General features: G+C 40.9%; 2 protein-coding genes across 2 annotated transcripts in view; one reads left to right on the top strand and one right to left on the bottom strand.

Moving 5' to 3' along the window:
• Positions 1–16,873, top strand: part of LOC135079220 (adipokinetic hormone/corazonin-related peptide receptor variant I-like) — a 196,105-nt gene extending 179,232 nt beyond the window's left edge. Inside the window, exons 7-9 of the mRNA XM_063973808.1 lie at positions 13,462–13,652; positions 14,348–14,415; positions 16,772–16,873. Of these exons, the coding sequence (XP_063829878.1) occupies positions 13,462–13,652; positions 14,348–14,415; positions 16,772–16,873 (361 nt within the window). The remainder of the gene's footprint in view (positions 1–13,461; positions 13,653–14,347; positions 14,416–16,771) is intronic.
• Positions 1–21,343, bottom strand: part of LOC135079223 (uncharacterized) — a 369,397-nt gene that overhangs the window by 313,171 nt on the left and 34,883 nt on the right. The window lies entirely within an intron of this gene.

The following is a 21,343-nucleotide window of genomic DNA, read 5'->3' as shown; positions in this document are numbered from 1 at the left end:
TGCGACCAGTTTGAAACTTTCAATTGCGTTGCAGTTTCGTTTCACCGTCTGTTCTGGGCCTTACACTTATCTTTTCCGCCCCGTATGTCATGTAATACAACTTCTACGTAATACTCAGCCTCTGAACCTTGAGTCAAATAAATCCCGACGAGAACTCCGAACGTAGATTTATAAGCGTCTTAACGACTTTGCTCAGAAGATGTATTTTTAAAGCTTCCGACGCTATAATTCGTACAAGATACCACACAAAGAGTTGGTAGGTACACAAATTCCTAAACAAATATTTGTACGAATATCAACATGTAAACATAACGTCGGCAAAAAAATCTTATAATAACTAAACTAAACTTATAATACTATAAGCAATCGCCCCTATAGGCGATCGAACTACCCGCCTGACCGCTTATAAAAGGAGTGCCAAGCCGCCGCGCGCGCACTATTTTTCGAGCGTTCGGAGCGTGCACATCGGTGGTGAAGTGTTTTAGTTCATAGTTAGGCATACTAGGCGTTACGTAAAATAAGTTGATTCTGTTTCTCTGATCAAGGAAATTGTTATTTTTGGTTGTGTAAATTGTGATTTTTGTTTTAAGTAAAATTAATAAATAACGGTTTGTAAGTTTTGTTTTTTTTAAAGAATTCCACTCCTGATTTCTAAGATCAGAAGTGGGATAATAAAACCTCAAGCCCACGAAAAGAGGAACAGAATCTAGTGCAAGGGTTAGTTTTCGTGTGTTTTGGTTATGGCTGGCGGATCCAGTCGTAGATCGCGACACCGTTCTCGTAGTCGCTCTAGTGATAGGTCGCGATACCGCTCACGCAGTCGTTTGAGAACGCCAAAACGACGATCACGGCGTCGTACCAGGACACGCAGTAAAAGTCGTGATCGTGATGAAAGACGTGATCGGTCACGTCGTGGTCATCGTCGCGATGATAGGTCCCGCTCCGCTAATAGGCAAAATGTTACGGACGTTTCGATTCACAACACGTTGAATTCAATAATGAACCGTTTAACTTCAATCGAAAATAGTCGCGTAACCGACATCTCCGGTGATACGATAGTGCGTTGTGATCCCCGTAACACGAGCAATACCATCGAGGGCGAGTTGAATACGTCCCAATTAAATGTGACGAGGTGCTGCACACCGGACCCTGAGGTACGTACCCATGAGACACGAACAACTAACAGTTTGCCAAATACTTCGACACCACAAGTAAATCAATTAGAATCGAGCATGACCGACCCAACCAAGGCTCTTGTGGATGCTCTTAGATCGCTGCAACCAGTACGATCTCAACAAAACTATTTTATTTCAAATTTTGATCCCTCTATTCACAACATAGATGTGTGGTGCGAAGAGGTTGATCGTGCCCAGGAGACTAATGGTTGGAGCGATCACGAGTGTCTTTCGCGTGTTGGATCGTGCCTCAAGGGTGACGCAAAGATTTGGTTAAACGAGTGGGTCACCACTGAGCGCACCTGGTCACATTTTAAGCGCGAATTTAAGCCGTTATGTCCACGTAAATTGGACTACGCCAATATACTGTTTGAGGCGATGAATACAACGTCGGATAGATACGTAACTTACGCAGAATACGCGCGCCGTACGATATTGCGTTTACGGATAGTTAACGGTTTAAGTGATGACCTTATGACCTTGATAGTGATTCGTGGTATTGATAACCCCCAAATAAGAGCAGCCGCGGCAAACGCTAACTTGAACCCTGAGACAATAGTATCGTTTTTGTCAATTTACACCAAACCGACTCGAACTAGGCCTGAAGCTCAAGCTTCTACGTCAAGCAAGCGCCCATCCCAACCTATTCTAAATCGAAACGAGCAAAAGTGCTTTACATGTGGCCGGAAGGGTCATATCAGCCGTCACTGTCACGCGAAACGTAATACGGAGAGGCCCTCCACTTCGGCCGCTGCTGGCGGCATCACTTGTACTTTTTGTAAGAAGTCAGGTCACCTCGAGGACAGTTGTTTTGCCAAAAATCGTTCTCAACCACGAAATGAACGAAATGTCAACCTTTGTGCGGAGAACGATTTGAAATGTTCAAGTACCAGTGATGTTGTCGTGGCTGTAGTCGATGGCATACCCATGGATACCATTATTGATAGTGGTGCGCTTAACGTGTCACTCATTTCATCCGACGTGTTGAGATACCTTTCCTGCCAACCCAAACCTACTCATTGCGTTTTAAAAGGTGTCAGCGACAAGGAGATAATAGCTAACTCGTACGTGACCGTTACTCTTGAGTTTAGTCAAGTCTCAATCGAAGCAGACTTAATCGTAGTTCCTTCTTCATGCATGAACGCGCCCATAATTGTAGGAACGGATATACTTAATCGTGACGGCATCGTGTATATTCGCACGAAAGACAGACAGTTTTTGGCAAGGTCTGACGACTCCTCAGTCCAAGTTAACGCGGTTCAGAGTCAACCATCTCCCGAAATTAACACGCCGCTCACGGGAAACGATTACGACTCCTTAATGGGAGTAATAAGAGAGTTCTCGGAGTTTTTCATCGCTGGTACCGCCACCACCACGGTCAATACGGGTGAGATGGAAATAAAATTGACAAGCTCCGCGCCGGTTGTCTACCGACCTTATAAACTTTCCTACGATGAAAAGCTTCGAGTTCGCCAAATAATCGACGATCTCTTGGACAAAGGAATCATCAGAGAATCCAAATCTGAGTATGCGAGTCCGATCATACTCGTAAAGAAAAAGGATGGTTCGGACCGTCTGTGCGTTGACTTCAGGGCATTGAATCGATTGACGCTCAAGGATCGGTATCCTCTACCCCTGATCGATGACCATATTGATCGGCTGGGGAACTATAAATACTTCACCAGCCTAGACATGGCCACCGGTTTTCACCAGATACCGATAAATGAGCAGTCAATCCATCTCACTGGGTTCGTTACGCCGGAAGGGCACTATGAATATGTCAAAATGCCTTACGGATTGACGAACTCACCTATTGTGTATCAACGCATCATCAACAAGACCTTGCAACGCTTTGTGGAGGCAGGTCAAGTGCTAGTCTATGTTGATGACGTACTGATTATGAGCTCCACCGTCTCCGAGGGTATTTCTCTTCTGAAAGAGGTTCTGCAGACGCTCACTGCCGCTGGATTTTCCATAAATCTGCGGAAGTGTACGTTTCTGGCAACAGAGGTCGAATATCTTGGGAGAGTAGTGAGTCAGGGTCAGGTTAGGCCGAGTCCACGAAAGGTCGAGGCCCTTGCGAACTCGCCTGTTCCTCAAAACGTACGACAAGTACGCCAGTTTCTGGGGCTCGCAGGGTACTTCCGTCGTTACATTAAAAACTATGCCTCACTAACTGCATGTGTTGCCCGTTTGACCAAAAAAGATGTCGAGTTTAAGTGGGGCCCAGATCAGGAAAATGTCCGTCAGACGTTGATTACCATCCTTACTAACAAACCTGTCCTTGCAGTCTTCGATCCTCAGTTACCAACTGAAGTCCATACGGACGCGAGCAGCGTCGGGTATGGCGCGGTCCTGTTACAAACACACAGCGACGGTAGCAAGCACGTGGTAGCATACTTCAGTAAGGCAACTCAAGGTGCCGAGAGTAAATACCACTCATACGAGTTAGAAACGCTGGCGGTCGTCAAGGCACTGCAGCACTTCCGACACTACCTCGTGGGTCTAAAGTTTAAAGTAGTTACCGACTGTAATGCCTTGAAGGCCACCGAGCGCAAAAAGGACTTGCTGCCACGTGTCGCGCGTTGGTGGATTTACCTCCAAGATTTTAATTTTTCAATCGACTATCGAAAGGGAATTATGATGCCACACGCCGACTACCTCAGCCGCAACCCCTCAGTTGTTGTAGCAAACCAAGTCTCAAGACCGCGTAATTGGGCTCAGATAGCACAATCCGCGGATAATGAGACACAGGGGTTGATACAACAGTTGCGGGATGGCGAATTAGACTCGACACGTTACGTTACGCAAAATGACCTCTTGTATTACAAATACTCTCCTGTTGGCGAAGATGCTCGTCTGCTATGTTATATTCCCAAGGGGCACAGGCTCAGTCTTTTAAGAATATTTCACGACGAACATGGGCATATTAATGCCGACAAAACTCTCGACTTGATCCTTAAACATTTCTGGTTCCCGGGACTCCGACAGTTCGTAAACAAATACGTAGCGCACTGTTTAGTATGCATCTCCAAGAAACGAGTACCGAGATCCCCAAATCAGAGCATAACGTCTTGGGAAAAACCCGATTCCCCTTTCCATACGATTCACGTGGACGCTTTGGGTCCTCTCCCTGTGTCTAATGGGTACAAGTTCATTTTGGTTATAGTGGATGCCTCCACTAAATTTTGCCTGTTATACCCAATCTACCGCCAAGACGTCGGTGAGCTTAAACGGGCTTTTATGCAAGCGGTATCGTTATTTGGAGTCCCAAAGTTGATTGTTACCGATAGGGGACGAATGTTTGAGTCCGGAGAATTTGTGACCTGGATAACCGAGTTAGGCAGTGATTTGCACTACATTACACCGGAAATGCACCACGCGAACGGTCAGGCGGAACGATACATCCGCACCATTCTTAACATGCTGCGGATTGAGGTGAACCACAAAGCCTCCTCCTGGTCCGAAACCTTGTGGAAGCTGCAATTGGTTGTCAACGTTACCAAGCAGAAAACTACCCAGGCTTCGCCCTTAAACTTGATGATTGGCACCGATGGAACCACGCCACTTATCCAAAACCTGGTTCGTGACGTTGCTGTTGAGGGTACCAACCCTAACAGAGAAGCGTGGCGTGAGCTTTGCCGGAGCCGGGCTAGCGAGCTGATGGCTGCCAACAAACAACGACAAGACGAATATGCTAACCGACTTAGGCGCCCACCTCGCCAGTTTAAAGTCGATGACCTGGTGTTCGTCATCAAGTACTCCCAGTCCACAGGAAAACTCGATCCGGGGATGCGAGGCCCTTATCGAGTCATGAAGGTTTTACCGAATGGACGGTACGAGCTCAAGTTGCTCAGTGGCAGTTATGGGAAGACCACGCAAGCAGCGGCACAGTACATGGTGCCCTGGCGCGGCGAGTGGTGCCCGGAGTCATGTGCGGCCTTTTTCGAGGGTATGTACGAGTTTTTCTTTTTACTTGAACTTCAGGCTTACTAAAGCCTTGGCGTTCATTGTTCAGGACTTCAGGCTGGTAGCCTTGGCGTCCGTTATGGGAACTTCAGGCAGATGCCTTGGCGTTCTATAGCTGAACTTCAGGCAGATGCCTTGGCGTTCCATAGCTGAACTTCAGGCAGAGATGCCTTGGCGTTCTATAGCTGAACTTCAGGCAGAGATGCCTTGGCGTTCTATAGCTGAACTTCGGGCAAATTGCCCTGGCGTTCATTGAACTACAGACACGTTGTCTTGGCGTTCGTTGAACTACAGACACGTTGTCTTGGCGTTCGTTAGAGGAACTTCAGGCCACGTAGCCTTGGCGTTCCGTAATAGACTTCAGGCGTACTTCGCCTTGGCGTCAACCTATTCAGTTTCAGGTATCTACATGTTGCATCACGCAAGGCAGTGCAACATAATGAGAGCAGTTCACCGCGCGTTGGTTTACCGACCGACGCTACAGATGTCATCTGACTGAAGTTCCGTAAAGGCCTAGGATTGGTTTGATATGCATTTTATGAGACGTCTCTGTTACTATTTAATGAGAGATGTATGTGTGATTAGGTGTAAGAATGTGTGATAGATGAATTTTGAATTGATTGAGAGATGATGAGAGATTGATGTGTAAGACTGAATGTGTGAAATCTAGACTAGACTAGATTATTATTAACCTAATCCCGCTTTCAGACGAAAACCTAGAAGAAAGTGAGCCTCAGGTTAGCACGTCGTCTTCGAGGGCTGGTCTGCCCATGCCTTCCTTGGATGCAGACCCAGACCTCGAAGCTGCTGACATTGCTGGTCCCAGCGGCTTACCCGGACCATCAATGCCGCTACTGGACGGCACGCCACCTTCAGGGGTTGGTCTGTCCATGCCTTCCTTGGACGCAGACCCAGACCTCGAAGCTGTTGACGTTGCTGGTCCCAGCGGCTTGCCCGGACCATCAATGCCCCTACTGGACGAAGACTGGAACATCTAGACGGCGCCGAACCGTCACACATGAAGCTCGTGTCGAGGACGACACTATGTCAGGAGAGGCCGTATAAGCAATCGCCCCTATAGGCGATCGAACTACCCGCCTGACCGCTTATAAAAGGAGTGCCAAGCCGCCGCGCGCGCACTATTTTTCGAGCGTTCGGAGCGTGCACATCGGTGGTGAAGTGTTTTAGTTCATAGTTAGGCATACTAGGCGTTACGTAAAATAAGTTGATTCTGTTTCTCTGATCAAGGAAATTGTTATTTTTGGTTGTGTAAATTGTGATTTTTGTTTTAAGTAAAATTAATAAATAACGGTTTGTAAGTTTTGTTTTTTTTAAAGAATTCCACTCCTGATTTCTAAGAATACTAACTCTTCTTCCAAATGTACGAAGTAAAAATTGGTAGGCACCTACGCTTCCAGTTTGGACCAATTTGAAACTCGTTAAGGCTTGACTAATTTTGGGACGAGACTGTTATTTTGATATTGCTTCATTTTTTTTTAATTCTCTTTTACTTTGTATACTTCTCTATATCGCAAAGAAAATTGAGCTGCCGAAAAGTAGGATCATGTTAATACAGATCCCACCAAAAACATTCTGTAAAAAACTAGCCAAGTCTCGATGGAGCTGCTTGTTTATCTCTAAAAAGTAATGAAATCTAGACAAAATCGTGCCAAGTCTATGGTTCCTTACTGTGATTTCTTTATTATTATAGTTAATGTTGTGTGACTTGGCCGTTGAAGGGTGACAAAACCAGGTGCTCCATGACACCATTGCACCAATCTGTTGCCAGAACCGCTACCCATTGACGATGGAAAATTTCCACTTGGAAAACGTTGATTCAACAATAGCCAGTCAATTGTAGGTTTAGTAAAGCTGCGTATTTATAATACTTATGTATGATTATCTTAATAAAGATTGTTCAACGGCCAAGTCACACAACATTAACTATAATAATAAAGAAATCGCAGTAAGGAACCATAGACTTGGCACGATTTTGTCTAGATTTCATTACTTTTTAGAGATAAACAAGCAGCTCCATCGAGACTTGGCTAGTTTTTTACAGAATGTTTTTGGTGGGATTTCATTTCTTTTTGTAGAACGTGGCAAAATTATTTAACTTCGTCGTTTTATCGATATTTTTTTACGATATTAAACACAAATAAACTCAACGACCTTTAAAATGGACAACGAATCAGAATTGTTTTAATAACATAACCTTAGCGAACCTTACAATATAATAAACGAAATCAACGAAATGCAAATTGCGCTTGCTAGTGCTAGCGCCATCTAGCGGTGAGCGATACAGGCGAACACCACGGTGCCGGAGTAGTATTGATTATGAATGTGGTGTTACTCCAGATTCAATTTCCTAGTTTTTATAGTTTTCCCTTTATGTGGCCATTAAACCCTAACTCTGTACCAAATTTCAGCTCTCTGAGTTTATGGGAAGTACTAGTTCTATTTTGATGATCATCAGTGAGTGAGTGAGTGTCGTAAATGCGAAACTTTTCTTTCGCTTAACTTCGGAACTAAATGACCTACAGACTTGAAATTTTGGATTTCAAGTATGTGATTATAGCTTACTAGATGACGAAAATTTCTGTGTTCTGGTCTCATCCAGAGGTTCTCAAATAGAGGCCTGAAAATGCGGCGAAATGGTTCCAGTAAAGGATGGTACGGCAGTGTTTACTTCGCGCTCGACTTGGCGGGGGCACTGCCGTGCCCCCAGATATTAACATGATCCTACTTTTCGGCAGCTCAATTTTCTTTAACAGAACGTCATACCAAAATATGGGTTACCACTTGTCCCTAATTACTTATATCTATTGACATTAAAAGGAGTTCGTTCCCACTTCCCACTTCGCCTTCGCTTGTTTCGACAGAAACCGTATCCGGGCCGTAGGCGTTCACTTAATGGCAGTTCCGGCCGGAAAACTAACAAGTTCTTAGACTGGCTCGAATTAGCTCAATCTGCCGGGCTAGGATGCGTCGTGATAAATCTTCTCGAAGATTTTAGAAGACAAATGTATGGGCTTATGGTTTAAAATCGACAAAATGCCTTGATAAATATGTATCGTGGCACCCATCCTATGTTTACTGGAAGACACTTCTGAACTAGGATAACTCAGTACGAATTGTTTACTAATCTGGAATCAATTCCAGTATCAAAATCAAAATTTTCTTTATTTGTTTAGACTAATTAAATTAGTTCTTGCAAATCGTCAAATGCTCTTAAGGAGCCTATACATGTCTCATTATTTTTTTGCCCTACCAGCGCTTCGAGACAAACATTTGGCAAGTGCTGAGAAGAAGCGCCGCAACAAACTCAGTCACCACTGTCTGCCGGCTTAAAAATATAAAAAAGTAGGAAGTTACAATACATTCAGAAGCAAGTTACTTACCACGCGCTCCCGTTGATAGAAGGTGGCCTTTAAGACGCCCATCTAGCACGAGACCGCGTGGCAGTTTTGAATATATTTATTTATTTATTTATTTATTTAGTGCCGTGCTAATTTCTAGGTTAATTGTTGCGTTTTGATACATATATATTTTATGTCAGGTATATCTTTCCTTGACCAGTCCCCGAAGGCAGCGCCTGTTCACAGACATGACGTGAGAACCAGCCATCGCTTCACTCGACCATATTATAGGGAATGTAACGACCCGCCTCACACGCCACTACCCCAGAGACATTTTAGTGAGCATGACAAGTCTAAGATATCCTTCTGGCTAAGTGCCAGATATAAAACTATTTAGGAGACAAGGCAAGAAAACTCTAGAGAGAAAAGCAAGGCACCATAACAAAACCGTGTGGTAGTTTTAAATAAATTGTTATAAATAAGTAAAGGCCAAGAGCCTTAGGTATTCTGTTATCGGGAAAATTTATAATGTAAAAAATATATTATCACATAGAAATGGGCACTTTGTTATTATTTGGCTTATTAATTTCCTCTTTTTATCACGACTTCCTTCGCTTTGATTACAAGGAAAAGAAGCCTATAAAACTTACATATTCTGATGCACGAGTACACGCAACAACATCTTCCAAATCCTTTTAGCAGATTATGCGTATTACAATTACAAACATACGTGGGGCACTATTTAAGTTGTGAGCCTAACTATGAAAACAAAGTAGTTTATTATTAAAATGGTATTGATTGCGTTTATTGGTATTGTCTTTCATGATTTATGTAATTTTTAATGTGTCTGAAACACTTTCATAGCATTTTTTCCACTCGGCTTGAGGCACCTCCAATGCATGGTTTTTGACCGCACCGACAGTTGCTTCTGGCTACATAAATCGCTGTTCACGCATTTAATTTTAATATATGGGTACCAAAAAAAGTGTTTAGATTCCAAGCAAGAATTTTGTAGCGTTGGACCTGTTTATTTCATATTTTGAGTGTTCAAATAGTCAGTTGTTTGACGAGACGTGTAAAAGCTCACATTTTCGTCACGAATGGCGATTCGACTATGCTGGTCAGTTTCCCTTATTAAACTGAAAACTTTTGGAAAAAAAGTGGCTGTTTACTATTAAGAATTAACCATTCTAAATTTCTCTAGTGACGTTTCTGTCATATAATCGGATATTTTGGAAAATAGGCGACCGTAAGTTTCAAAGTGTTCCGAGCGTATGGGACTTTTGTTGGAATTGGTTCATCTTAAAACACCTCCATAGTCGATAGCTGTTTATTTTCAGGATCATTATGCATAGATCCTTAATTCGCCAACTGTCACAATTTTTAAAACGGCTTTTAAAGCTTTTTAAACATATTTATCAAACATTTCCAAGGACTAAACGACACAAGCAACCTATTGAGCGTTTGAAAAATTTTAGTGACATCCAGCGAGAAAAAAACGTATTAACCATAATATGGTCATACAATATTTTATTACTGCTAGTGGAATTAATGCCTAGGATTATCTCAATCCTACGATATATCACATGACGAGGTTTCTCTTCCATTTTTCTGACAACATCAATGTTTTCCGCCACTAGTAGTCATTTTGGACGACTTTCGCAAAGTTCACTGGTGAGCCAATGACATACAATATTATACTTCTTAAACTAGCGTTTTACAATGGTAAAGGAAAGATCTTTATCACCAAATGTGAAATTTAGCTGACCGCTTCAGTTTTAAATTGATTAACCACGTCGAAAGTCATAATAAATCTTAGCGCGAAAATTTCCGCAAGTCAATTCCATGTTTTGTAGTCAAGATAATTTTCAATTCAATGTTAATAATACAAAACGTGCTCAAATGATAAAAAGTTTTTAATAAGATTGTAGTCAAAAATGTCAAACTTTTCATTAAAAGTATCAGATATCGTCTAACAACACGTTATGTTGTCGAGGCTCACAACTTAAATAGTGCCCTAGTACATTAATTATTCTAAGGCTGAACGTAAAAAAAACGTCTAAATCTATAAGTAGATACTGCCCATGTTATACACCAACATGGAGCAATATAAAATTTGAATTTGCCTATTAATATTATTTGGTATTCTTACTGTTTAGCTTAGATTATCTCGACTTTCCACCATCCTCTAACGGTCCGACCGTCTGGTCAACATCCTGAGCCGTATCTTATGTAAACACCCAGTGGATTATTTAACCGCTTCCTACAGTAAAGGGAACCGCTGTAAAACTTTTACTTTACTTTATAATAAAACACTAGGAAATGGTATATTTACTTTATAATAAACACTAGGAAATGGAAAACCAGCAGAGGACTTTTTAATTTCACAGTTATAGTAGTAATGCAATGTAGAGAACCATTTTGGGATTTTTAAGTTCTTGTCGTGAAATCTATATTAATATTATCTATACTATTCTATAATAATATTATAAATGCGAAAGTAACTCTGTCTGTCTGTCTATCTGTCTGTCTTGCTTTTACGCCTAAACCACTGAACCGATTGAGTCCCGGGAAAGGACATAGGATAGTTTTTATCCCGGTTTTTGAAACAGGGAAGCGCGCGATAGTTTTTCTGTGGCATACAAAATTCCACGCGGGCGAAGCCGCGGGCGGAAATCTAGTAAATAATAAAGCCATTAATTGCCAAAATTAATAATTTAGTTAGAAAAGTGTGTGTAGGTATTGCCACAGTATTAGGTTCTTCGGCAACACTCAAACTTACATTTTTACTTTGATGTGCAAGTTATGTTGGAAGTGGTGTTAGAAGTGGTGTTAGATTCTAACAGTTAGAACCACAGTAAAGTAACAAAAGTAGATCTCTACAAATACCAATACAGGTTTATCAAACTTGGTAGAGGCTGCGTTTGATCCCTTTCACAATCACCATGATTGTATTCGTTTTAAAATAAAGTTTATTGGTAAGGAGATAAGATGCCAAGTAAATTCCTTCTGAGTTCGATTTTCCTTTCACAATCATCATGCTTATAATTATTTTAAGAAAAAACCTTTTTGGCTAGGTGATGATATGCCAAGTAAATTCTCATAATCAGTGCATTGAAATACCAGTTTTAAATTCATTTACCTACTATTCTATTCAACTGTGGTAATAAAGTTGCCAATAACAAACTACGCGTCGAACGTTCTTCAAGTATAGGCAATTAGTGAAAATGGCGCCACTCCTTGCCGATCCATCACCTTATACTTTTACCAAGAACTCATCAATTATTGTTGTCTCAAATAACCTATCTTCGATACACAAGGAAAATGTCGAAAAGAATCCCGTGCACAATGCGATAATATTGAATGGATTTACCCTGCAATGGCGTAAGGAAAATTAAATCAATTGAATAGTCAGGCGTGATTTCGTATGCGAAATTATTTATCATAAAGTAATTCACAACTAGGAACTCATGGGTAATCAGAAGTCATGGGTTCCAATACTCAATAATTTTGTTACATTCCATAAGTTACAAATGTTTTACAAGTTTAAATATAATTAATACTGTGTGATTGTGTTGTGTTGTGTTCAATAGAGTTTGGAATGTTCACATAAAATTTATACAATATTTTTTTTAATATAAGGGTACATCGCCCCTTCACCCCTGAAGACTGCTGAACCCCGAAACACAGGCACGTGTCTTGTAGATAACGTGATTCAATTTGTTAATTATTGTCAAGTTTTATACATATTCATATACTCATTTTATACTTAACTAAATATAAGATGAACTCTATTAGACCAAAGTAGGCACGTGCTTTGAAATAGCAAATAAATGATGTTCTAACCACAGAGAATTAGAGCAATGTGATTAGATATCGGACATATTATAGCACATTAGGTCATAGTCTGCAATGACAGACATAATTACCATTTATTTAAAGAAAGAAAGAAAGAAAAAATGTTTATTCAGTATCATCGACAATACACTTACAACAATACATAACATTATTTAATGAGTAGATAATTACAATGATACTGAAAAGGTATCCACTCAGCATGGTGTCGTAGCATCTCAGTAGATAAGGCAACGACGATTTGTACTTAAGGCACTTGGTATTTGTTCGTCTCAACCAATAATGAACATGAAATGCCTTATTGTTCTTCATTAAACCCTCATCGGTTCCCGGAACAATTCTGCCTTCCTTTATGAACTGTAGGTACATTCTTCAGGATAAAGCCCCATAAGGGGTCCCGGCCCTTTATCGTTTTCAGGGCGCTGATAACGACCCAAGAATCAAAAGAATGATTCAGGGAAACGAAAACATTAGGAAACTCATTAAATTGTGTTTTAATGGCTTTACATTCGTATTGAATATGTGTTCATTTCTAAGAGTGTTGACTAGGCTTTGGACCCCATTGACAACGCTTTAATCGAGGTAGGATTTCGGTCCACAACCTCAGCTTATGTAGAACTTACGCCGGTAAAGGAATAACCTTTCGGCCAACGGCCCCGGTTCTGTTATGTTACCGGACCGGTGTAAACATCCGGTAAATGACACTCTCACCTCGTATGCAAATAAATGATTTGATTTGTATTTGCTTCATTCTTCATATGAACACAAAAGATTACCGTTTCCTATAACTAAACGAGTCATTTAAAACGGCCTAAACTAGAACATGTAATGATTTGTTTGGTTATTAATTATGGATTCTTCTATTCGTCTACGCTAATAATGCTGAATCGATGTCCTCATTATTTTTCTAACACACATATTAAAAATCTTCCCTTTTCATGTCAGACAACAAAAAAAACTTAAGCTCTGCTTCCCCGACTAATTTGGCAGCCGTAAAGTGTAGGGCAAATTTTCTATTTGCCTCTGGTAAATCAAACATCATCATGCTTCTGCAGTGGAGACTAAATGATGATGAACCATATTAATTTCCACTATTGTTCCAGGTACATGATAGACCGTCCGTCCGCAACGCGCGTGTCAGTGCGAGTGCAAGATCTGCTGTTCGCCATGGCCGTTTCCAACTCCTGCATGAACCCGCTGGTGTACGGCTCCTATACCTTGGACATCCGCGGCGCCGTGCGACGGTTCCTCAAGAACACCTGCTGCCGGTCTACTTCAGCCTCGGACACTATAGGTGCGTGCGTGAGGCTCTTAAATAATCTGGTACACAACCAGTCTTAAATATTGAGCGCTCCGCGTGCAAGACTTGCTGTTCGCCACGGCCGTCTCCAATTCCTGCATGAACCCACTGGTGTGCGGTTTATTGTATACCCTGGACATCCATACACTGTTAACATGTACCTTTTAATATACAAATAATACTTTGATTGAAGCCACGATAGCCGAACGGTGAAGGGATCGGACTGGCAGACTCGTGATCCGAGGAACGCGTGTTCGAATCCCGCCGCTCGACTATTGTTGGGATCACAAGCATATTTAAGAGGGTTTACAAGTAAGGCATAAATACTGCCAATAGTAACCAAGTTTCTTTATGCCTTCTTTCTTCTCATTAGTAGCAAATAAGTCTCAGACATTTTTGGAACGCGGATGAGTGGAAGCGGAAGTGGGTAAAAAGAAAATATTATGAATATTTCAAGTTAAGAACCGCGAGGAAGCGCTTCTCTGCTATTCAAATATGCATACGCAAACATTCCAGTGAAGATTTATATTATTTGCTAACGTTTTATTTTGTTAACTAACTTTCCGCCCGCTGCTTTAAAGTATCTCACGATCAAAGTCAAATACACTTTTATTATAAAAACCTCGTAACTCATGCAAGGTACGAACTTTCATAATATGAACGTATGAATAATTGAATATTTTTTTCAGGCAACTCCGGATCAAGCTCTACCAAAAAGAACGTGGCGCCTGAGACACCGCTGGTGACGCCTCTTAAGGTAAACCCTAATTTAATTACACTGAAGTGAGTATTTTACAAAAGTACAGGCCATTCGCCTTCATCAATCCGTACTGGAACTACTGGACGAACTGCACCACTAGGTATTAATAGGTACCCCACAGTTGGGGTGGGAAGTATACAATAGGGGAGTACGTACACATAAAAAAACAGTTAAAAGAATTTGTTTCATTGACCGCTTTTTGTAGAGGAAAAATTCTTTGAATCCTTTGAGGAAAAATAACATTGGGGTATTTTTTCAGCTTTTGCAAAAACAATAGTAACATTCCGCGACATTCAGCGATAGAGTACTTATCTGTCCTCAAAAAGGAGAGTCTACTTCAAATGTAGTTCCTTGGGATTCGAGCTGTCATTACCCAATTTTTAACTTTGAGAAAAATGTTGGAATAAATTCACACTTAAAGTTTAACCATTAAACAACTTAAAACGAGAAAGCATTGTTTAAAAAAAAGTTATCAACTCCTAGCTCAAAGTTCTGAAACTAAATTGGAATTATTTATATCGCCTATGCTGTTAAGTATTCAATTAAAAATTCAGTGTATCTTAATTTTATTCAAAACTCTTAATTATTTATGTCTGACTTATAACGAGATATTTGAAACTTTGGGAAATAGTTTTGCGTTATTTTCTGTATTCAATAAATAAAAAATAAACGCACGGAGAGTCCCGTTTGAAACGGTATAAAACTATATTTAATTAGATTGAAAACTTTACATTTACAAAATAACTGTACTAGGTAACCACGACACGAAGTCCATCCACAACTCACACTACTCTAGTGTTCCGAATGGGGTGCGTGTAACATTTTTGTGATAAGAAAGGATCCACGGAAGGGATCAACTTTTGACATGTTCCCATTATACCCGTGGTTTTAGTGCGAGGCAGACTAGGTTGGACATTGTTTGCAGGATACCCTTATTTATGGGCGTCCTCTTTACACACTAGACACATCAAGGGAAATGGCTGGGACCTACACAAATAATTGAAGCTTCGCCCGTACGTTACGGGCTGTTACTGGAACATAGAGAACTATCCGATTGTCCTTTACGGTTTTTCTATCTTATGGGTATAACAATCAAGCAGAGACTGGAACATAAAGCGTGTATTGAATCATCTGTATTTTTTAAATAATCATGTTGCTTCAAGCCCTTATTAAAAAACACAAAGTTTACACTAGGCGTGGTGCTCTAGATATGAATCGAAAACCCTCTGAAATCTATACCTACTAATATTATAAATGCGAAAGTAATTCTGCCTGTCTGTCTGTCTGTCTGTCTATATGTCTTGCTTTCACGCCTAAACCACTGAAGCGATTTTGATGAAAGGCATAGAGAGTCCCGGGAAAGGACATAGGATAGTTTTTATCCCGGTTTTTGAAACAGGGACGCGCGCGATAAAGTTTTTCTGTGACAGACAAAATTCCACGTGGGCGAAGCCGCGGGCGGAAAGCTAGTGAGTCATAAAACAGAACTTTCTCTTTTGCAGATAAAATGCCAGATATAGACTATTAGGAAGTTATCTGTCAGATAAACTATGACGTTTGTACCTATAGCGTACCTAAAGAACATCACAACGGACCTGTTATAATGGGTCTTGGGGTCATAACCTTAAAATAAATCCCTTATCACTATACGACATTACTTGTCGCTGCGAACGCCCATAATACCTACTCAAGTGAACACTAATGAGATCATCTGCCTTCCAAAAGGCACTCGTTTCACACAAAACCGATGGTCGCATGTGCTCAGTATGTCTGTAATTATCTAGTCCCTGACTAAGCAGAGCTTATGTGACTCTACGATGAATTCACTACTTACTTTTATCAAAGCGGGATTTTAAACTTTTGAAAGCTGGTTATTATGAATAGAATCTTGAAGTCATGGGACAAAATCTCTAGCCAAACTGATACGTGACACAAGCATTTGTCCTTTGAAAATAAAATCAGAATTTATTTATTTAGCGTAAGACGTAGGCCAAACCCTCCATTAGCTTCTGGTAAAATTAAGGAAGGTAGACCTTGTGACAGGGTAGAGTAGCAGTGCCCGAAGGGGGTAGATGGGAATAAAGGTTAATAACCTGATGATTAGAATTTGCAGGCACTAAAGCCTGGTCCGTGAGCACGTAGAATCCCGTCCAATGACCCCAAGCTACCCATCCTTATCGCTCGCGCGTAATTATATTGCTGTCGCGACTGTGCGACGCGCGCCCGCAGTGAGTGTGCGAGCGCGACAGCAACATAATTACGTGCGAGCGACAAGGATGGGCAGCTTGGGGTCATTGGACGGGATTCTACGTCCTCACGGACCAGGCTTTACATCATAACAATCTGTTTTCAGAACGGCCGAGTCCGAACCCGGCTTGGCGTGCGTTTCGCCGAGACCTCTCTAACGACCGTCCCGGAGCGGGACGTCCCGCGTCCCATCCGGGCGCCGGCCTGATACCCGCCGCCGCGGCTGCTCTGCGCGCAACACGAGCGCTGCCGGGTGCTGCACGAGTATTACCGGGACAAGCTGCCGGCGCCCGCGCAGATATAGCGGGCGGGAGGGTATCGCTACGAAGTGATACAGGCGGCTAGGGTTAGCGTCTGATTGTGGACTTTTGTGGTGAGGTGGACGAAAAGAGCATGTGAATTTTGCCGGGTGCTGCACGAGTATTACCGGGACAAGCTACCGGCGCCCGCGCAGATATAGCGGGCGGGCGGGTACCGCTACGAAGTGATACAGGCGGCTAGGGTTAGCGTCTGATTGTGGACTATTTTGTGGTGAGGCGGACGAAAAGAGCATGTGGATTTTGCCGGGTGCTGCACGAGTGTTACCGGGACAAGCTACCGGCGCCCGCGCAGTTAAAGTGAGCGCGCGGGTATCGCTACAAATTGATACAGGCGGCTAGGGTTAGCGTCTGATTGTGGACTTTTGTGGTGAGGTGGACGAAAAGAGCATGTGAATTTTGCCGGGTGCTGCACGAGTATTACCGGGAAAAACTGCCGGCGCCCTCGCAGATATAGCGAACGCGAGACTATAGCTACGAAGTGATACAGGCGGCTAGGGTTGGCGTCTGATCGTGGACTTTCTGTGGTGAGGCGGACGAAAAGAGCATGTGGATTTTGCCGGGTGCTGCACGAGTATTACCGGGACAAGCTACCGGCGCCTGCGCAATTATAGACTCGCGTTTATCCTCGCGTTACCGTTTGATTCTGGACTTTTTGTGGTGAAGCAAACGAAAAGAGCACACCTTCTATGTAACTTTCCCCTGGGAAAAACTTGACTTTAATTGATTGGGTTTTATTGGCGGTCAAGATGTCGATTCTAGCTACACAGGGGTTGCAGCGAAAGGAACGAGAAATGGGAATAGTCCCTTCTTTGTAGGTCGGTAACTTCTATGCCATTATGTTGTAAATAGCCTTGTATGTAAAGATGTTACTGATAATATTGTAGACCTTTTGTGCCCTGATATTATGTGCAATTAAGTTTTAACTAAATAGGTATCCAGTGAAACCCGAGCCGCGTTCAATTACCCATAGTACCTGTGCTCTTATCGCCTGCCTCTATTAAAAGAGAATATTTTTTAATATAGTGAAAACTAAAAAGTGAAACTTTATATATTGTGGTTGAAAACATTTACATGGAAGGTGCTTTGTGACGAACGATTGATAGTTAGGTATACAAATGGAACTTGAAGAGGTTGCTTTGTAATGTTTGATAAAGTTTCGTATACATTATGAGGGTGTTTTCACCGTAGATTTAATAATTTATGTCTTATCAATGTCTTGTATGAATACATTTTTATTCGTGTGAATTTTCGATAATGTTTTGACAATAAACATTGAAATGTTTTTCGCAATCCTGTAAAATGAGTTAAGATACTTGCCCGGATGCCATTTTGAACCTATTCTTAATCATTTATTCATTATAACACCTCATCTCTTACTAGCACATTTTGATTTGTAAAATTAATGGTAACAAAACAAACTTTACCACTCAGCTATCTGAATTTCAACTAGTTAGACAGGCCCTTTGACACAGAGCTTCACACATAATTTTGCAAATGGCTGTATTTGGCTTAAAGACGGCGTGTTAACACTACCCGCGCTAGTTTCAGCTGATAGTGACTAATTCGTTCTTCATTACGCAGCTTAAAAGGCCTAGGGCCAATTTACACTGGCGTAGTATTTATTTGGCGTCTAAAAGCAAAACTATTGAATGGTGTTGATTGGAAGATGGTAGAGCCTGATTTAAATCTCTGGGTCCTATTCTTTAAGTTTTTCGATACATCGAATGATGCTATTATTTTAACCAGTATTGGCTCTATAATAATAATTACGAGCTATGTAATGGAGTTACGTATACTTTTGTTTAAATTTATATTAGGATCCAACCCCATACCTACTCCGCTCTACCCCAGATATTTTGGAAATTAGTAACGTAATAATTACACTTCCATAATTTTAGCTTCGCAAAATCGGGATTTAGTATAGAGCATTCGCAACGTGCAGATGGCTTTATAAACGAATTAATGCGACCATGCCTTCACGCCGCGCCGTCTGCCATTAGGGCGAAAACCGACGCAGCGGGGTTACTCCGAAAAACGTTATACCTACGAAGTTTCGAATGTTGCCACCCTTCTCACGCAAATCGAGATGCCAGCATGTGCGACGGTGACAGATAGACCTAAAACTACGTAAACAGCGTTTCGGGGTAGCCCTGCAGAGCGGCCATTGCGATAGACAAATGAGCCAGCTTAATCACCCCTTTAATGGAACACGTTAGATTCGGATTGCTATCAGAGTGAGATGGATGGCTTTACGAGGAATTTTCGTGGTATAAGTTATTAAATACAAAATTTTAGCATTTTACACACATTTTCAAGAGAGTACTGTAACGGGATTATGACACTTTTTATAAGATGATAGAAAGGTCTATTCCACTTTGATCACCTGGCTTTGATCACCCAGGTGATCAAAGTGGACTCCAAGCGACAATTTGGTGTCCTTTGATCACCCATGGATTAATAGGCCGATAGAAAGTCATCCAACAAAATGGCACTTAGTCAGTCTCCAACTTTTTTTTCTGAGAAATGGCAATGTTTCATACAATAATCGAAGCGCACAATTCCACGAACGTGTGTCTCGCAAACAATGCGTTATGATTGACATCAGAAAATGATAGATTAAAAAAAGTATGGCAAAGAAAAAATTGGAAAACGTAAAAAGCGAACAGTGAATTTCAATTACGGATCGCGACGTCAGGATTCACTTCATTTGTTTTTTTGTTTACCTGTTTGTACCGACAACAACGTAATACCAAACCGACATTGTTTTTGCAAAACCGCCTCTGTTTCAATTACATAAGATTCCACAGTGTTAAACTTGATATTCTGTCATCTCTACCAATCGTTTTTTTACTCTGTAAGAATAATATTTTGGTGTGAAAAGTATTCGATCTACATTTATTGTCTCTAAGCTATTTTGTTTGTGTATGAATTTGTTAATTAATGGTTTAAGCTGACCCAGTTTACTTAGAAACGTTGTATAATGTAGATACGAGCTATGAATATGAATTTTCTTCTTTTCGGATTGTTAAGAAGTTCTCTTTTCTCGTATTATTGCATAACGTTATTAAGAAAATGTAACTGAATATTTGAAATGTAAAATCTTTTATTTTATTTGTATCTTAGTCGTTTCCTGATCAGAAATTAAGTTAGGTAGCTTGATGTACAGTCACGGAATGAAAAGGTTCGTCAGTTTTCAAATTGATTCCTTCAACGAATCGCGAGCACATATTACCTTTTGAAACTATGTTACAGAATAATCTCGAGTTATAGAAAATAATCTTTAACTGTTCGTCAGTAAAGTTCAAAATTATTCAGATCAAAGTTGTTTGACGATTTATCTTGTCAAGATTATTATTATGATTGCTAAACTAAAACCTTCTTGTTGGTTCAACCTGCCATTATTATTTCTTATAAAATAAAAAAACTATTGTCAATTGGTCAATGTCATCATTGCATTGCACTGATGATGGGATAGAAAAATAAACAAGCAAAACCTTATTCGTTAGCAAACGTCATATTTATTTAAATGTTAGCAGCACTGTTTCTTGCACTGTTATGTTGGCAGGTTTGACTCTTACAGTACCTAGTGCAAGCGAAAACCGACACTAAGGTGACGAACCTTTTCATTCCGCGACTGTACTTTTGTTCGTACAACGGTTTTAAGTAACGGGACAAATAAATGTTATGCTACATAAATGTTTTTGGAAATAAATGCAAGAATTATTTTAACGACTTACTTCATTGACCCACATTTTTTTACCCTTTTCTGAACACTGTACCTACTGAAGTTTGGCAATTAAACACAAAAAAATCTGCAAAAAAATTTTTATAAGTAGGTATGTACACGAATGCCCAGCGGCGTTAAGGATACCAGGAACATAAAATAAGAAAACCTGAGTTAATCACCACACACAAAATAAAACTACACAATCTGTAGTAGGTCCAGTAATAAGGCTGAATAAGCAAAAAAACAACGTGTTTTCAGTCTTAGGATTAGTGAAATACAGTGGAGACGATTCTATAACATATGTAAATAAAATTGAGATTATTGAAACAAAGCAGCAAGCAGTTCGACCACGGATAATGTAAGCTGTTAGTGTAAGTATTTATACAATTTCATAACATAAATATGTGTATAATGTGACGATAATAATCCTACTTATAAACTAAATAATGCTCGTCAATCATGAGTCAAAATGCCCAAACTTCAAAGAGCAAACCCTTTGTCCACAAAAAGCAGGGAACTTATAATGAATTTTCGATGTCCGCCTATCAATCCAGGCTGCGTCATGAATTCCTGAAAGTTTAAGCCAAATCATTATAATACTCGGTTGGAACTACCGTGAAACGAAACTCAT

Source organism: Ostrinia nubilalis, chromosome 16 (genome assembly GCF_963855985.1).
Source record: "Ostrinia nubilalis chromosome 16, ilOstNubi1.1, whole genome shotgun sequence".
In the NCBI taxonomy this organism is placed as follows: domain Eukaryota; kingdom Metazoa; phylum Arthropoda; class Insecta; order Lepidoptera; family Crambidae; genus Ostrinia; species Ostrinia nubilalis.
The sequence above is the reverse complement of the archived record's forward strand: the minus strand, read 5'-3'. Positions and strand labels throughout refer to the sequence as shown.